Source organism: Phacochoerus africanus, chromosome 3 (assembly GCF_016906955.1).
Source record: "Phacochoerus africanus isolate WHEZ1 chromosome 3, ROS_Pafr_v1, whole genome shotgun sequence".
Taxonomy (NCBI): domain Eukaryota; kingdom Metazoa; phylum Chordata; class Mammalia; order Artiodactyla; family Suidae; genus Phacochoerus; species Phacochoerus africanus.
Window position 1 is genome coordinate 22,948,835 of NC_062546.1, and position 19,341 is coordinate 22,968,175.

At 40.6% G+C, this 19,341-nt stretch overlaps 1 protein-coding gene across 6 annotated transcripts in view; it reads left to right on the plus strand.

Moving 5' to 3' along the window:
* The window catches only part of RBL1 (RB transcriptional corepressor like 1), a 76,904-nt gene that overhangs the window by 503 nt on the left and 57,060 nt on the right, over positions 1 to 19,341 (plus strand). For 5 of the 6 annotated variants that reach the window (XM_047771138.1, XM_047771134.1, XM_047771136.1 and 2 more), the window contains exons 2-3: positions 3,723 to 3,856; positions 18,672 to 18,872. In XM_047771138.1, coding sequence (XP_047627094.1) covers positions 3,723 to 3,856; positions 18,672 to 18,872 — 335 coding nt within the window. The remainder of the gene's footprint in view (positions 1 to 3,722; positions 3,857 to 18,671; positions 18,873 to 19,341) is intronic. The other variant, XM_047771139.1, reaches the window with a different exon arrangement.

Consider the following 19,341-nt stretch of genomic DNA (forward strand, 5'->3'; position numbering starts at 1 on the left):
CCCATCCCGGCGCCGTGGAGTGCGAGACTGGAAGGGCGGGTGTAGATCAATCTCGCCACTTATTTTGAGGCGGGAAATCGAAGTCCGGAAAAGGAGCAGCTGCTTCAGGGTCACGCCACTCAGGGGCTCCCTAGACCCCAGACCTGCGCCGCAAACTCATGGGACTGCTCTTAAGTTTGTTTAAAAAGAAAAAAAATGCTGTAATGGTGAAAGATTAAACGAATTGTGTGCTGAGATGCCACTGCTCAGCGCTTTGTCATTTTACTTAGTTCTCGCCACAACCCTTTGAACATGTTCCGTGATCCCCATTATACAGCTGAGGAAGCTGAGCCCTCAAGTGGTTAAGCTACTTACCCAGGGTCACACGGGTAGTGGTGCCTCAAGGTGTTGGTTGCTCGCCTTGCAGTACACTATGCAGCAGTTTGATCACATTATTATCGAGTGTGCACACAGTGCTTATCTCTCCGCCCCAGGTTCCTCCTCTCAGATGGGGATAATTAGATTATCCCAATGCGAAGTACAGTGTCTGTCTCTGAACAAAATAAATGTAGGCTATTATTCGAATTTTCCCCCAATCACTCTTGCATTTAGTTCTCAAGAGAGCTCTGTGAACATGGCAGGGCAATGAGTTTTAAACCTGCTTTTCAGGTAATAACATCAAGGCCCAGAGGACTGTCTTACCCAGAATCATTCTCACTAATTATGATAGGCACCCAGTCGAGTGGTAAGCCTACATAGAGATAGAATTGTGATGGAACGTATTCACAATTACTCCAGAGGCCTTATGATCAAACGTTTCCTTGATTCGGGAGGGCTGGACTCACACAGAGTGCCATACTGACTCATTGCCCAGGGCAGTAATTAATTGCTGGGTTCAAAGGCATAGAGTTGGAAATTTGGAGTTAAGCATATGTGTGTCTATATATAAAGGAGAAGAAGAGAGACTCTTGTATGTCTCCAGGATAGGACTGGATAGATTGGATAAAGGACAGTGATCTGCATCTCTGGGTGGCACGACTGGAATAAGAAAATACGGGAGATTGGCCTCTTGATTGAAAACAAACTTTTTACAAATCTGAGAAAGTCATTTTTTTTCCCCCACCATCCTATCTTTACTCCACTGATTTCCCCCAGCCCTGAATGGATTGTCAGCAACTGGAAAACTCCTAATTGTACCTCAAAATTCCATCCGAGTGTACCTACTTCCTTGCCCTCAGAATGAGTTCTCATACCCCTGAGAAAGCTATTTCTGACATCTCAAGTCCTCATTTGGTCTCTCATGGAATAAGCATTACCGAATGCAGTCTCAGCAATGATCAAGGCATTAAACTAGGCACCTCTTTCAGATTCTTGAATATGCCAAGCTTGTTCCTACTTGTGTTCTTCCTCCATGCTGTTCCCTCTGCCTAGAAACTTTTCCCTCACTCCCCACTCCAGGGAAAATTGAAGAGCTAACTCTCAGGCAGAGTTGATCAGGGTATCTTAAATGTTTGACTTAGAAAGCACAGATGTGTAAATTAAGATTTTTGTATTTATTCTGTCTAGTTTTTTATTTTCTTTTTTGTTTTGTTTTTGGTGTGGAAGGCGTTTTCATGTATCTCTTGCTTCCTTGGAACCTCTCTCTCCCCGGCCCCTATCCCCTCTAGTCTACCTGACATGCTCCTGCTTATATTTTCCCCCTACCCACCCCACTTCCTTAGTACATTTTGGTGGTTTACCACCACTCACCACTTGTCTCTTGCTGTGAACCTTTCCCTGACCCCCAGTCAAAACCAGTTACTCACTACACTGTATTCTGCCGTAATATTTTGTCTTCAATTCTAATAACGCATCTTACCAGTTGCAGATAATAGTATCTGTTCCTCTTGACCTGGAGTTCCATGACATCAGAAACCATCCTTGTATTTTTAAGGCTTTGCATCGAGGAACTAGATTAAATACCATAGGTGCTTTTTTTTTTTGGTAAAAAAAATCAAAGGAGTAATTTTGGTTCTTAAATTTTTAGTGTTTCCATCTAATAGACTATATCCTAAAGCTCTGTAGTATTTGGATGTTGTACCCAAAAAATTAGTTAATTAAGCCTTCTAAAAATCAAGCTTACCTGCCTCACTTAATGCCTTGATCAAACGGACTTTTCACTATTTCAGGGTGGGAACACTGGGTCTTAGTGGCTACCCATGTTTTTTTTTTTTAGGGCTGCACCCGCAGCATAAGGAGGTTCCCAGGCTAGGGGTCTAATTGGAGCTGTAGCCGCCAGCCTATGCCAGAGCTCCAGCAACACGGGATCCAAGCCTCGTCTGCAACCTACACCACAGCTCACGGCAACACCGGATCCTTAACCCACTGAGCAAGGCCAGGGATCAAACCCGCAACCTCGTGGTTCTTAGTCGGATTCGTTAACCACTGAGCCACGATGGGGACTCCAGGAAATCTTTTTAGTAGTCAACCACTGAGCCACGATGGGAACTCCAGGAAATCTTTTTAGTAGTCATTTTATTCTTATAGCGTCTGGTCTCTCTCTTTTTTTTTGGCCGTAGCATGTAGCAGCTCGATGTGGGATCTTAGTTCCCAGACCAGGAATTGAACCTGGGCCACAGCAGTGAAAGCAATAACCACCAGGGAACTCCCTAGAGTCTGATCTTAAAGAATCTGCATAACAGTATTATGTTGTGCTGTGAGATTTATGTCTAGTTCTTAATCCTTATTTCATGTAAAGCTTAACAATGAGGTCATAAAGTAAGTCTAGCTTGGATATCTCAACTCTAAAGCAGAGAATTAGGAGTTTTCTTGTGACCAGTGAATTGAGGATCCAGTGTTGTCACTGCAGCAGGCTTGGGTTGTTGCTGTGGCATGGTTCACTCCCTGGCCTAGGAATTTCCACATGCCTCGGGCACAACCAAAAAATAAATAAATAAAAATAAAGCAGAGAATTAGATGTTAAATTCCCAAATGTCATCTTTTTTTTATAACATTGTAAATTGAAATATCTGCTAAGATAGCCATACTATTTCTTTTCTTTCTTTTTTTTGTCTTTTTAGGGCTGCACCCACAGCATATGGAAGTTCCCAGGCTAGGGATCGAATCGGAGCTGCAGCCACGGGCCTACACCACAGCCACAGCAGCACCCCATCCAAGCTGAATCTTGGAACTACATCACAGCTTGCAGCAAAGCCAGATTCTTAACTCACTGAGTGAGGCCATGGATCTAACCCACATCCTCATGGATACTAGTTGGGTTTGTTTCCCCTGAGCCACATGTTCTTTTATGTGTATTTAATTTCTTTATGTGTAATTCCCTTACGAACTTTCTGCTCTTTCCTTTTTCTGCCAAACTGATTAAAAAATAAATGTAAAACTAAAATGGTAGAAAGGAACTTCAGCATCATCAAGGCCATGACTGGTGTTATAAAATCGAGAAAGCTAATGCTGAGAGATTTTAAGAGAACTCTTTCAATAATGTCAGATTTGGGATATAGGTGAGAGATCTTTCTTTCGATTAGTAATGAGTTTAGTGTGTTATGTAGAACATAGTGTAAGGAGTTTTATACCCATTACTGCAGTTAACTAAACATTTTGATCTTGGGCGAATATCTTCAGTTCTCTGGCCTGTTAATACAGGATGAAAATTAGACCAAATAATTCTAAAATCTCTTTTGGTTCTAGAAGTCAGGCATTTTAACATAATAATATATGCATTTTACTGTTTGTCTTTTGCCTGTCAGGGAGAAGTTATACACTGGTTGGCATGTTCATTATATGTTGCATGCCGCAAAAGCATTATTCCCACGGTTGGAAAGGGTATCATGGAAGGAAATTGTGTTTCACTTACCAGAATACTACGTTCAGCTAAATTAAGGTAAAGCACTTTGACTTTTTAAATACTGCTTTATAAGTCCTAGATTTAATTTCTCTTTATTTTAAATCATTTAACTTCATTCCATTCTAAGCTTACCATATGGATATCTTTTCCCAGTTCTCATATTCTTCCTCGGCCTTTCTTCCTCATCCTCAAATTTATTTATTTATTTTGCTTTTTAGGGCCGGACCCGTGGCTAATGAAGGTTCCCAGGCTAGGGGTCAAATTGGAGCTACAGATGTCAGCCTATGCCACAGGAGGATTCGTTTCTGCTGCACCACAATGAAAACTCCTCTTCCTCAAATTCTAACTTCAGAGACCTCTCTTCTAAATCTTTTTTGGAGTTCCCGTCGTGGCTCAGTGGTTAACGAATCCGACTAGGAACCCTGAGGTTGTGGGTTCGATCCCTGGCCTTGCTCAGTGGGTTAAGGATCTGGTGTTGCTGTGAGCTGTGGTGTAGGTCGCAGACGCAGCTTGGATCTGGCATTTCTGTGGCTGGGTGTAGGCCAGCAGCTACAGCTCCAATTAGACCCCTAGCCTGTGAACCTCCATATGCCTCAGGAATGGCCCCAGAAAAGACAAAAAAAATATTTTTTATCTGTAATTCTTTCATTAATACTTTAAATTTGAGAATAATTTAAGCTTCCAGAAAAGTTGCAAAAATAAAACTACAAAGAATATCCATATATATATGCTTGACCTGGATTCACCATTTATTGACATTTTACCTTACTTGCTGTATCATTTGATCTTTTTCTCTTAAATAGTATTTTTCCTCAACTATTTCAGTTTAAGTAGTGTACTATAGCCTTTTATCCATAAATATTTCAGCGTGTGTTTCCTTAAATAACTACAGTATAGTTATCAACTTCAACAAAGTTAACATTGATGTAATAATATATAATCCAACATCTCTATTCCAGTTTTTTTAGTTGATCCAGTATCTTTTTTTTTTGCTGCATCTGCAATATATGGAAGTTTCTGGGCCAGGCATCAAATTTGAGCCACAGCAGTGACAAAGACAAATCCTTAGCTACTGGGCTACCAGGGAACTCCTCCAATAATATTCTTTTTTTTTTGTCTTTTTGCCTTTTCTAGGGCTGCTCCCTCGGCATATGGAGGTTCCCAGGCTAGAGGTCTAATCGGAGCTGTAGCCGCTGGCCTACACCACAGCCACAGCAATGTGGGATCCGAGCCACGTCTGCAACCTACACCACAGCTTACGGCAACACTGGATCTTTAACCCACTGAGCAAGGCCAGGGACCGGACCCGCAACCTCATGGTTCTTAGTCGGATTTGTTAACCACTGAGCCATGACGGGAACTCCCAGTAATATTCTTTTTCTTCCCCCTTCTTTGCTGTACCCGTGGTTTCCTGGGCCAGGAATCGAGTCCAAGCCACATCTGTGACCTGTGCCACAACTGCAGCCTGCCAGGGATCAAACTGGCAACACCACAGAGATAAACCAGATCATTAACCCACCTCTCTACAGCGAGAACTCCCAGTAACTTTTTTTTTTTCTTTTGCTTTTTAGGGCCTCACTCATGGCATACGGAAGTTCCCAGACTAGGGGTAGAATCAGAGCTGCAGCTGCCAGCCTATGCCACAACCACAGCAACTTAGGATCTGAGCTGCAGCTGCGACCTCCTTTACAGCTCACGGCAATACCAGATCCTTAAGCCACTGAGTAATACCAGGGATCAAACCCTTGTCTTCATGGATACTAGTCAGGTTTGTTTCCACTCTGACACAACGGGAGCTCCTAGTAACATTCTTTATAGGATTTTTTTTTTTTTTGCCTTTTGCCTTTTCTTGAGCCACTCCTGCGGCATATGGAGGTTCCCAAGCTATGTGTCTAATCAGAGCTGTAGCCGCCAGCCTATGCCAGAGCCACAGCAATTCGAGATCCAAGCCAAATCTGCGACCCACACCACAGGTCACGGCAACGCCAGATTCTTAACCCACTGAGCAAGGCCAGGGATTGAACTGCAACCTCATGGTTCCTAGTCGGATTCGTTAACCACTGCACCACGACGGGAACTCCAGGATTTTTTTGGATTTTTTTTTTTTTTTTTCCTTAAAAAAAAAAAAAAATCCATTCTAGTCAGGTAATGCATTCACTTACTGTGTCTCTTCAGTCTTCTTTAATGAGGAACATTTCCACAGCCTTTATCTTTTATGACCTTGATATTTTTGAGGAGTATTGTTCACAACCACCCTGCCCCCGCTTTTTAATAGATTGTTCCTTGCTTTGGATTTGTTTCATGTTTCCTTATGCTTAGATGCAAGTTTTACATTCCCAGATGGAAAACTGCATAAGTGCTTTTGTGTCCTTAGTGTTCATATCTTAGAGGTACATGATATCCTTCTACCTCTCATTGTTAATGAGATGTTCTACCTCTGATGTTAATTTTGATCATTTGCTGAAGATGTTATCCTGTTTCTCTAGTGTATGGTTAATATTTATCCCTTGCAAATAGTAAGCAATTGGTGGGTCTTAGCTATAGCTTTTACTTGCTCTAGTATTCTCATGGAACTATTTGAATACAAAACAGCAGAAATGGAGAGATCCAAATTTGGAAAGTCACTAATGTTCAGCTTCCCAGAACAATTTTGCTTTCTACAAATTGAAAAATAATTAAGTGTAAACAATTTTCCAAACTTTAGGAGTTTCTGTGGAATTCCTGCTGTGATGCAACAGGATTGCTGCAGCTATGGTGTAGGTCAAAGACGTGGCTCATATTCAGTCCCTGTCCTTGGAACTTCCATATGCTGTGGGTACAGCTGGCGGGGGGGGAGGGGGGAAGCACAATACTTTAGTCGTTCCCTTGTGGCACAGTGGATAAAAATAAGTATCTGGCATTGTCACTGTAGCAGTTCAGGTCACTGCTGTGGCATGGGTTTGATCCCTGGCCCAGGAACTTCCACATACCAAAACAAAACAAAATTTTAATAAATACACTCTTTGTCATTCATGATAAATTGAAATGAAAATATAACTAAGATGTGCGGAGTTGAGGTAATTTTTTTTTTGTCTTTATTTTGCTATTTCTTTGGGCCGCTCCCGAGGCATATGGAGGTTCCCAGGCTAGGGGTCTAATCGTAGCTGTAGCCACTGGCCTACGCCAGAGCCACAGCAATGCGGGATCCGAGCCACGTCTGCAACCTACACCACAGCTCACGGCAACACCGGATCATTAACCCACTGAGCATGGGCGGGGACCGAACCTGCAACCTCATGGTTCCTAGTCGGATTTGTTAACCACTGCGCCACGACGGGAACTCCGAGGTAATTTTTTTAATTGAGCAAAGCGTTTTTATATTGATATTCCTCATTACTGACCATATTAAATTTTTAAATCTTTGTAATTATATGTTGTTGGGAAAACTAAACAAAAAGGAAAAACTAAATTAAGAGCAATACAAGCTTATGACAAAAATTTCAAATAATGAAAGGAGTTTACTTTAAAAAAAAAAAAAAAAAAAAGGAATTCCTGTCATGGTTCAGTGGAAACGAATCCGACTAGGAACCGTGAGGTTTTGGGTTCAATCCCTGGCCTCACTCAGTGGGTTAAGGATCTGACATTGTTGTGAACTGTGGTGTAGGTCAAAGACACGGCTCAGATCTGGCGTTGCTATGGCTGCAGCTGTAGCTCCGTCTAGAAACCTCCATGGAAACCTCCATGTGCAGCAGGTGCAACCCTAAAAAAAAAAGAGTTCTTGAGGTAGATGGTGGTAATGGTTAATGCCACTGAACAGTAAACTTAAAAATGGTTTAAATGGTAATTTTTATGTTGTGTATATACTTTTACCACAATAAAAAAAGTTTTTAAAATTTTCAAATAATACCGAAGGGTTGAAAGTAGAAAGATAATCACCTCCTTTTTTCATTTCCCAAAGTTTATCACCATTAGCATTTTTTTTTTTTTTTTTTTTTTGCTGTTTAGGGCCTCACATGTGGCATATGGAAGTTGCCAGGCTAGGGGTCGAATCGGAGCTGCATCTGCTACCTACACCGAAGCTCATGGCAACATCAGATCCTTAACCCATTGAGCAGGGCTGGGATTGAACCCTTGTCCTCAAGGATACCAGTTGGGTTCGTTACCTCTGAGCCACAGTGGAAGCTCCACTGCAATGGAACTCCAGCAATTTACTGTTATGAAATTGTTAAACAGAAAAAAATCTGTTTTTCACTTTTTTGATTGTTTTTTGGTAAGCTTAAGTGATATCATACTATATGTATTTTCTGCACTTGCTTTTCTTTATATTCTGGAAATCCTTCTATATCACCATGTATAGTTATACCTCACTAATTTTTTTTAACAACTATAGGATATTAGATATAAGTAAGGATTTTTATTTAGCCAGCTCCCTTATTTGATAGGCATTTAGATTATATCCAGTCCTTGTTTGTTGATTGCAAACAAGCGAACATTATTGTAAATAAGTATTTCAGATAAATTCCTAGAAGTATAGTGACTGGTCAAAATATATGTGTTTTTTTTTGTCTTTTGTTGTTGTTATTGTTGTTGTTGTTGTTGCTATTTCTTGGGCCGCTCCTGCGGCATATGGAGGTTCCCAGGCTAGGGGTCCAATCGGAGCTGTAGCCACCAGCCTACGCCAGAGCCACAGCAACGCAGGATCCGAGCCGCGTCTGCAACCTACACCACAGCTCACGGCAATGCCGGATCGTTAACCCACTGAGCAAGGGCAGGGACCGAACCCGCAACCTCATGGTTCCTAGTCGGATTCGTTAACCACTGCGCCACGACGGGAACTCCATATATGTGTTTTTTAAATGTAGTTTGGTTAAAAAAAAATTAAGTGTCTGGTTTTTTTGTTTTTTTGGCTGTGCCTGCAGCATGAGGAAATTCCCAGGCCAGGGATCAGACTTGAGCCACAGCAGTGACCAGAGCCGTAGCAGTGACCAGAGCCGTAGCAGTGACAACGCCGGATCCCCAACTCTCTATACCACCAAGGAACCAGGTGTCAGATTCTTAATTGCTAAAAGAGCAGTTGACCAACATAAACATGTTTATTCAGGCAAATAAAAAAGAATTGTAAGCGATATTATTTACAGTGATTTATAGTAATTTGCTTCATTTTCAAAATTTTAAATATAATTTTAAGTGATTTTGTAGATCTTTATAGACGTAAGAAAATACTCATCCAAAAAATGTTAATAAATCATACTACAAAATACTATATATATATAAATTTATATATACCCATGTAAAACTAGCAGATTTTTTTTGAGTATTCACCTATATCATATACATAGGTAAATACACTATATATGCCAAACTGTATTTTTTTGTCTTTTTTTGCCTTTTCTAGGGCCACTCCCACGGCATATGGAGGTTCCCAGGCTAGGGGTCCAATCGGAGCTGTAGCTGCCGGCCTACGCCAGAGCCATAGCAACGCGGTATCTGAGCCAGGTCTGCAACCTACACCACAGCTCACGGCAACGCCGGATCCTTAACCCATTGAGCAAGGCCAGGGACCAAACCTGCAGCCTCATGGTTCCTAGTTGTATTCGTTAACCACTGAGCCACGACGGGAACTCCAAACACTGTATTATATATCTTTTTCATTTAATCCTCACCCTAATCCTATGAAATTAATCTCATTTTAAAGATGAGGAAACCGAGTCACCATGTGATTAAATTACTTCCCAGAGGTTTTCTACGAAAATAAGTGGTAGAGCCTCCCAAGTCCAGAGTTACATATGTACCTGTACACAGATTTATATTAATAAGTCTCATTTTGAACTGTATCTATATTCATCTCAGTCTACAAAAAATTTAACCTAAGCAACTTCAAACTTAAAAAGGAAGTTTCATGTAAAAATTTGTTCTGCTATTAATTGTGGTATTAAAAAGTAGTATCTATTTTGTAATTTGAATTTTAAATTCATTTTAATAAATCCCTTTGTTTTAAGTATTGAGAAGTAATTTTTGGAAATATATGTCCCATATTACCATCCCTACTTTATACTTTTTGGGGAGGGGGTATGTGCAAGTGATAAAATATACATAAACATACAATTTACCATTTTAACCAATCTTATTTGTACAATTCAGTGTCATTAAATACATTCACATTGAACAACAACCCTCACCGCCATCCATCTCCAGAACTTTTTCATCTTCCCAAATTTAAACTCCATACCAGTTAAACTTCCTTCTCCCTCTTCCTCCTAGCCCTTGGCAGCCACCATTCTCCTTTGTGTCTTATGAATTTGACTATTCCAGGTACCTCATATATGTGGAATCATGCAATATTGTCCTTTTGTGACTTTTTTTTCCCACTTAGCATAATGTCTTCAAATAATAGCTTAGCATAATGTCTTTAAGGAAGGACACAACAAGGAAATGGCTGATTCAGAAGCTCTGGCAGGAGTTCCCTCTCTGTTGCAGTGGGTTAAGAAACCAACTGCAGCAGCTTGGGTCACTTCGGAGATGCAGGTTTGATCCTCAGCCCAGTGGCCTATTTCAGTGATTTAAAGGACCTGGCGTTGCCATAAATGCGGCATAGGTTGTGGCTACAGCTCAGGTTCAGTCCCTGGCCCAGGACCTTCCATATGCCACAGATGTGGCCATTAAAAAAAAAGCTGTGGCAGACATGTTTTTCTGGATGACCTAGAACAACTTATGCCAGAAAGTAAGGAAGTGCTCAAAAAAATGTTGCGGACATGTCCAAGGCACATAGGAAGTAGTTTGAAAAGGCTCCCAGAAGTAACCATATTGGGATAATCTGAGCATCAAAATGAATGGGAACAATAATGGATTATATCTGTGAATAAAATCTATACTGATGATGAATAGGGGAGAAGGGAAGTCTCTTATGTTAGAATTTTGACTAGTAAATGTAGAAGAAATGATAGAATTGGAAAAAAGAATCACAATTTTGCAGCCTTATTACAATAATTGTTTGAGGCAAAAATCTCCAATGGATGCTAAAACTAGTGAGGAGGAGAATATTTGCATAATTACAGAGTATCTCCCTACAAGTCACTTATCAGTTACAAAGGGAGAAATAGTAACTTTAAAGTGGAAAACCTGCAGATAACACCTAAATCAAATGCAGAGTTATTATCAACAAAGGGTAAATGATTATGATCCTCAGAAGGATATGACATCACTTATGTGGTACTCTGTCAGTACATGGCCTAAATCTAATAATGGCCGAAGCATGTAGGAACATACTACAAAGTAGCTGACCTGTCCTCTTCCAAAATGTTGGTGTCACAAAAGACAGTGTAAAGAATGTTACAGCCTGAAGGAAACTAAAAGGAAAGAACGCATAAATGCAGTACATGCTACTGGGTTACATCCTTGATTGAGAAATTTGAAATTGCTGTAGAGAACATTATTGAGATAATTGGTGAATTTTAAATTTAAATATAGACTAGTAGTATTTTATCAGTATAAAATTTTCTGATTTTGATCATTGCACTTGGTCATGTAAGACCTCTTAGAAAATAGAAACTCTAAATAAATAGTTTCTATTTATGAAAGTAGAAAAGTATTCATGAGTAAAGGGATGTGATATCTACACCTTACTCTTAAATGGTTCAGAATAAAATTACGTGTATATTGTAGTTCACCAGAGAAACAAAACCGATAGAATGTATGGAGAGTCCAAAATCGGGTAGGCCAGTGGACAGGCAACCCAGAAAAGAGTTGCAATTTGAATGCGAATGCAGTCAGTCTGCTGGCAGAATTCCTTTTTACTTGGGAGGAGGTCAGTCTCTTCTGTTAAAACCTTCAACTGATTAGATGAGGCCCACCTGCATTATGGAGAATAATCTTAGAATCCACCAATCCAATTGTTAATTTCATCCCCCCAAATACCTTAACAGAAACATTGGAATAATGTTTGACTAAATATCTGGGCACTCGTGCACAACTCCTTAAGCTATACCTAATCCCCAAATAAAAGCAATAAAGAGATTATACATTAGCCTAACATGAGATAAGTATCCTATGTAGACCAAAAATGTGCTATCCCTTTTTTCAAAAGAAGATTCAGAGTGATGAGTGATTCAGGGTGATGTTTACTCTCTTGATATCCTATAACTTAAATGCTGAGAAGTAAAGTTAACAGTACCTAAGTTCTGGGATGTAAAGTCAGTATGTACACATTATGTTATATAACAAGAGGATAACTAAAGAATACGAAGATATGGAGTTCCTATTGTGGCACAGCAGAAATGAATCTGACTAGTAACCATGAGGTTGTGGGTTCAATCCCTGGCCTTGCTCAGTGGGCTAAGAATCCAGTGTTGCTGTGAGCTGTGTTGTAAGTTGCAGATGCCGCTCAGATCCCACGTTGCTGTAGCCTGGCAACCTCCATATGCTGTGGGTGTGACCCTAAAAAGACAAAAAAAAAAAAAGAAAAATACAGAGACATTTAATACATACAAACATGTTTGTAACAAAATAAGGAAGAAATAGTCATGACTATAATCATTTTGGAGCTAGTCACATGGTTGTGGTTGGTATTAACCTTTTCCCAGGAGTTCCCGTCATGGTGCAGTGGAAACGAATCTGACTAGGAACCATGAGGTTGCGGGTTTGATCTCTGGCCTTGCTCAGTGGGTTAAGGATGCCATGAGCTGTAGTGTAGGTCGCAGACGTGGCTCAGATCTGGCGTTGCTGTGGCTCTGGCATAGGCCGGCAGCAACAGCTCCAATTAGACCCCTAGCCTGGGAACCTTCCCATATGCCTTGGGTGCAGCTCTAAAAAGACAAAAAACAAAAACAAAAACAACCTCCCACTGACTAGTCTTTGTTTCTCTTGCCCTCTCAGGAAGCATCTCAGCTGGTCATGGTTCTTTACTTGGTGTGGTGACCCAAGCCTTCATTCCTGAAGAGTCTGGGCCAGAGTCTTGCCTGGATTAGGTTATTGTAGTTTCCATTGACTTTAGTCATAGGGCATGGTAATACAAGAGATCATCCCTTAAGGGATTTCTTTTTTAAAAGAATTGTTTTTAATACAGTTGATTTACAATGTTCTATCAATTTCTGTTGTACAAGGGTTTCTGTAACCTATTCTTTATATCCATTATGGCGGAGTAGTTCAATTTCTCCTTAGTAGTCAGATCAGTGACTCTAGCCAGCACAGTAACTCGCTTCTTTACCTATTGCTTTAGAGGCACAAGGATCCCAAAGTGGTTGGATAGCAGTCTTCCATTTCAGCGAATTACTGTTGTGTCTCTTGGTGAAAGCGTTTCTCCCTTTGGAACTAAGACCTCTAGGCTAACAGAGCATAATGTCACAGGGATAGGAAGCAAAAATTTTGCTAGTGGGTCGCTAGGGGTAATAGTGAGTGGTGAAACTCTCATTTCCACCTCTTGATTCCTGGACCTGAGAATCCTGTCTATGGGAGAAGAAGTACCACAATGATGGCTGATTCAGAGCACATACAGCCTCCTAAAGAACTTTTGCTGGTAGCAGATGGGGCACTCGGCACTGACTCTAGCCAGATTGGCTTTGGCGCAGATTGGCAGTGGAAGTCCAAGTCCATACATGACTCATCTAAGAAATGTTGATCTCATTCAAAAAATCTTCACAGAAATATCCAGAATGTTTGACCAGCTTACTGGCCACTGTGGCCCAGTCAAGTTGACACATAAAATTAACCATCACATATGTGGCTATATATACAGATGATGATTTGACTTAAGGTTTTTGACTTGACGAGGTTATGATACCATCTCATGATGCCAGGCAGCAGCAGTGGGCCACAGCTCCCAGTCAGCCGTGCAATCACAAGGGTAAACAAGCAATAGGCCTACAACCATTCTGTCCCCATACAACCTTTCTGTTTTTCACTTTCAGTACAGTATTAGTTAAACTACATAAGATAGTCAACTCTTTATTATAAAATACTCTTTGTGTTAGATGATTTTACCCAACTGTAGGCTAATGTAAGTGTTCTGAGCACTTTTAAGGTAGCCTAGGCTAAGCTATGATAATTGATAGGTTAGGTATGTTAAATGCATTTTTGGCTTATAATATATTCAACTTAACAATGGGTTTATTGGGATGTAACCCCATTGTAAATCAAGGAAGATCTGTATATACATATATACACAGAGGGGGAGAGAGAGACAGATGACAAAACAGATACACAAAATGGTAATAATTGGTGTATATTGGCGAATAAAGGAGTTCCTGTATACTGTTCTTGAAACTTTTCTGTAAGTTTGATGTTATTTCAAAATAAAAAGTTTAAGTGATAAAAGAGATTGGTTAAATAAATTTATGGCACATCCATACAGTGGAATAAACTATAGCTCTTAAAATTATGGAAGGAGTTTTATATGCACTGATATAAAAAGATTTCCAGGAGTTCCCGTTGTGGCGCAGTGGTTAACAAATCCGACTAGGAACCATGAGGTTGCGGGTTCGATCCCTGGCCTTGCTCAGTGGGTTAACGATCCGGCATTGCTGTGAGCTGTGGTATAGGTCGCAGACGCGGCTCGGATCCTGCGTTGCTGTGGCTCTGGCGAGGGCCAGTGGCTACAGCTCCGATTCGACCCCTAGCCTGGGAACCTCCATATACCGCGGGAGCAGCCCAAGAAATGGCAAAAAGACCAATAAATAAATAAATAAAAAGATTTCCAAGTTACAGGAGAAAAGCAAAGTGCAGAATATCCTGGGTAGTATGGTATCATTTGAGTGAAAAAAACATTTAATTAAGTGTATGTTTATAAATGCCTTTAAAAGCTGTGCAAGGATAAACTAATAGCGTAATTTTTTTTTTGTCTTTTTTTTTTTTTGCTATTTCTTGGGCCGCTCCCGCGGCATATGGAGGTTCCCAGGCTAGGGGTCTAATCGGAGCTGTGGCCGCCAGCCTACACCAGAGCCACAGCAACGCGGGATCCGAGCCGCGTCTGCGACCTATACCACAGCTCATGGCAACGCCGGATCGTTAACCCACTGAGCGAGGGCAGGGACTGAACCCGCAACCTCATGGTTCCTAGTCGGATTCGTTAACCACTGCGCCACGACGGGAACTCCTAATAACAGTGTAATTAATCACTAAGGCAGAATTGATTGTTTTAGTAGGGGAAAACTAGAAGGGAGATGATGGGCAGGGAGAGACTTTTCATCATGTATCCTTTAGTATCTTTTAAATTTTGCTATTGTGCATATTACCTATTAAAAAAAGAAAACTGAAAAGGAAAATACAGAGTATCATGATATTCACCTTTGTATACATACTTTCGCCTATATCTTTGACCCTCTCAGAATCTTATGAAAAGCAATATATGGAAAGAATTTGAGCATTTTTAAGGCTTTATACTCATGTTGTCAAATTGTCTTTAGAGAGGTAAATATATTAATGCTTTTTTTGTGTGTGTTTTCATCTTTTCTAGGGCCACACCTGGAGCATATGGAGGTTCCCAGGCTAGGGGTCCAATCAGAGCTGCAGTCGCCAGCCTACGCCACAGCCACAGCAACACAGGATCCGAGCTGCGTCTGTGACCCACACCACAGCCCATGGCAACTCCAGATCCTCACCCCACCGAGAAAGGCCAGGGATCAAACCCACAAGCTCATCTTTCCCAGTCGGATTCGCCAACCACTGCACCAGGACGGGAACTCCATATGTTAACATTTTTAGCATACTTCACTGTATCCTTTTGTGAATAATATTTTGTTTTTTTAATAAGCCTTATTAAGATGTAAGTCAAATATCCATTTAAAGTGTACAGTTCAACAGTTTTTAATATATTCACATATTAACTATAATTTTAGAACATTTTCATCACCCCAGGAGGAAACCTCTTACTCATTAGCATTCATTCCTGATACCCTCCTGCCCAAATCCCCATCTTCTTGCAACCACTAATCAATCTACTTTCTGTCACAATTAATTTGCCTATTCTGGACATTTCATATAAATGGAATCATACTGTATATGATATTTCTTTGTGACTGGCTTCTTTCACTTAGAGTGTTTTTAAGGTTTATCCATGTTGTAGCTTGTATCAGCACTTCATCCATTGCATGGACATACCACATTTTGTTTAGATATTTTTTGGTTGATGGACATTTTTGTTTCTACCTGTTATGCTGCTACTAGGAACATTTTTGTACAGTTTTTTTGTGAGGACATATATTTTCATTTCTTTTATATATGCGTAAGTGGAATTATTGTATCATATGATAACCCTGTGTTTAAAGTTTTGAGGCACTGTCAGACCATTTTCCAAAGTGACTACACCGGTCTTTATTTTTTTTAATTTTTTTGTCTTTTTAGGGTCTTATCCACAGCACATGGAGGTTCCCAGGCTAGGGGTCACATCAGAGCTGTAGCTGCTGGCCTACACCACAGCCACAGAAATTAGGCAAATCTGCCTAGTATCCATGAAGACATAGGTTCGATCCCTGGCTTCACTCAGTGGGTTAAGGATCTGGCATTGCTGTGAACTGTGGTATAGGTTGCAGATGCCGCTCTGATCTTGTGTGGCTGTGGCTGTGGCATAGGCCAGCAGCTACAGCTCTAATTGGACCCCTAGCCCAGGAACCTCCATGTGCCATGCACGCAGCCCTAAAAAGACAAAAAAATAAAAAAGAGAGAGAGAAAAACTAGGCTTAGAAAATGGCCAGGAACAAAAGGATACTGGCTACACAACTGAAAAGCATCTCACAGAATCCGTCTAACAAGTACGCAGCTTGCACAGCCAGTAATGCTATCCCTAGACATTGGCAGTGTTTTTGTCCCCAGGAGCTGAATATTGCTATTGATCTGTGATAATAACTTACCACTTCTTCATATCTGTACCACCAGCTCAAAACTAAAAAACCAAGCAGATATATCTGATTAAAGACCTCAGGTTTTATGCTTTCACCCTAACTTCTAGTAATGCCGATTTGTCTAGGAGAAGGCAAGACTCAAAAATGGGGAATTTCTCAGACAATGGGAAGGATTTCACATGCCGATAATCTCTGACCTCCAAAACATTTCTCTGTAAGAGACTATAATTTGTCATCCAAAAAGTAATCAGTAATCTGGCCTTTGGGTTTTTTGGCTTTTTTTTTTTTTTTTTTTTTTTTGCTGCTATTTATAAGAATCTTTTAAAGACACTTTCAGGGAGTTCCCTAGAGTCCTAACAGATTAAGGATCCAGTGTTATCCTGCTGTGGCTCAGATCACTCTTGTGTTAATGGGCTCAATCCCTGGCCCAGGAACTTCCACATGCTGCAGGTGTGACCAAAAAAAAGATTCTCAGATTTCAGTCAGCATGTCTGGAGTTTGAACACCTATGGACAACTAGCTAATATCTTCCACCATGTAAATAAAATTAAGTATCATTCTGTATATAGTGGTAAATAAATACTTAAATGAGCTTTTTTTTTTTTTTTGGTCTTTTTAGGGCCACACACGTGGCATATGGAGGTTCCTGGGCTAGGAGTCGAATTGGAGCTGTAGCTCCTAGCCTACACCACAGCCACAGCAACACCAAATCTGAGCTGCATCTGTGACCTACATCACAGCTCAGGGCAATGCCAGATCCTTAACCCACTGAGCGAGGCCAGGGATTGAACCTGCAACCTCATAGTTCCTAGTCAGATTCGTTGCCAGGGATTGAACCTGCAACCTCATAGTTCCTAGTCAGATTCGTTTCCGCTGAGCCACGATGGGAACTCCTTAAATGAGCTTTAATACTACAGATTTTCAGTCTAAGACCATACTAACATGAGGACATAAAAAATTGCATCCATAATTGAATTAAGCTAGAAGGGTTGAGCCATAATCCATTAGGTGATTTTCTGGGTATATACTACCTTTTTAGTTTATATTAAGTGGTGGAACCACACGTTGGAACACAAACACTTGAATTTTATTCCCACTCTGTAACTGTCCGGTGCTTTGTGATTAACTTCCAGAATCTGATATTGGGAGATTCTATCTTTTGTCAAAATAGTTTTGTGAACTTATCAGTCTGTTGAGTAACATTTACTCTGTAGTTTATCTGCAGAGTATTGTCTGGGTGCTGCAGGGAATAGAAGAAGTAGGTAGGTATTCCCGTATAGTAGAATGTATTTTATGTATTGACCCCTAATTCAAAATCTACATTCTCATAGTGGTTCTGGGAACTAAAGTAATTTCATAGCACTTGGAGTGAGGGGTTTTTTATTTGTTCTTTTGTTTCTTTTTATTTTTTTTGTCATTTTGCTGTTTCTTTGGGCTGCTCCCGTGGCATATGGAGGTTCCCAGGCTAGGGGTCGAATCGGAGCTGTAGCCGCCAGCCTACACCAGAGCCACAGCAACGCGGGATCCGAGCCGAGACTGCAGCCTACACCACAGCTCATGGCAACGCCGGATCGTTAACCCGCTGAGCAAGGGCAGGGACCGAACCCGCAACCTCATGGTTCCTAGTCGGATTCGTTAACCACTGCGCCACGACGGGAACTCCCTGTTTCTTTTTAAAAAAAATAAATTCTGGCTTTTTTTTCTTTTTATGGCTGCACCTATGGCATAAGGAAGTCTGCAACTAGGGGTCGAATCAGAGCTCCAGCTGCTGGCCTGTGCCACAGTCGTGGCAATGCTGGATCCAAGCTACGTCTGTGACGAACGCCACAGCTTGCCGCAGTGCCAGATCTTTAACCCACTGAATGAGGTCTGTGATCAAACCCACATCCTCACGCACACTCTGTTGGGTTCTTAACTTTCTGAGCCACAATAGGAGCCCCAATTTGGCATTTTAATAAATATTCTTAGGCATAAATAGAGTGTTTCCTTTTCCTTCCATTATATGGACTCATTTTAAAGTTGCTTTTTTTCTGTTCGTTTAGTTTAATACAGTTTTTTAGTAAAATGAAGAAATGGATGGACATGTCGAACCTGCCACAAGAATTTCGTGAACGTATAGAAAGGCTAGAAAGAAATTTTGAGGTGTCCACTGTAATTTTCAAGAAATTTGAACCAATTTTTTTAGATATATTTCAAAGTCCATATGAAGAGCCACCAAAGTTACCACGAAGCAGGAAGCAGAGGTGAGACCCTTAATTCTTATATAATTGACATAGAAATTATGATACAAGCTTAAGATAATTTCCATTTGATTTTTTAATTAAAGTATGGTTGATTTACCATGTGCCAATTTCTGCTGTACATCAAAGTTACTCAGTTATACATATATATACATTCTTTTTAATATTATTTTCCATCATGCTCTATCCCAGGAGATTGGATATAATTCCCTATGCTATACCATAGGACCTTGTTATCTATCCACTCTGAATATAATAGTTTGTCTACTAACCCCCCATCCCTATCCATCCCTCTCCCCGCCGCCCCATGTGACAAACAACAAGTCTGTTTTCTATGTCTGTGAGCCTGTTTCTGTTTTGTAGGTAGATTCATTTGTGTCACATTTAGATTCCACATATAAGTGATATCATATGGTATTTGTTTCTTTCTGACTTACTTCACTTTGTATAATAATCTCTAGTTGCATCCATG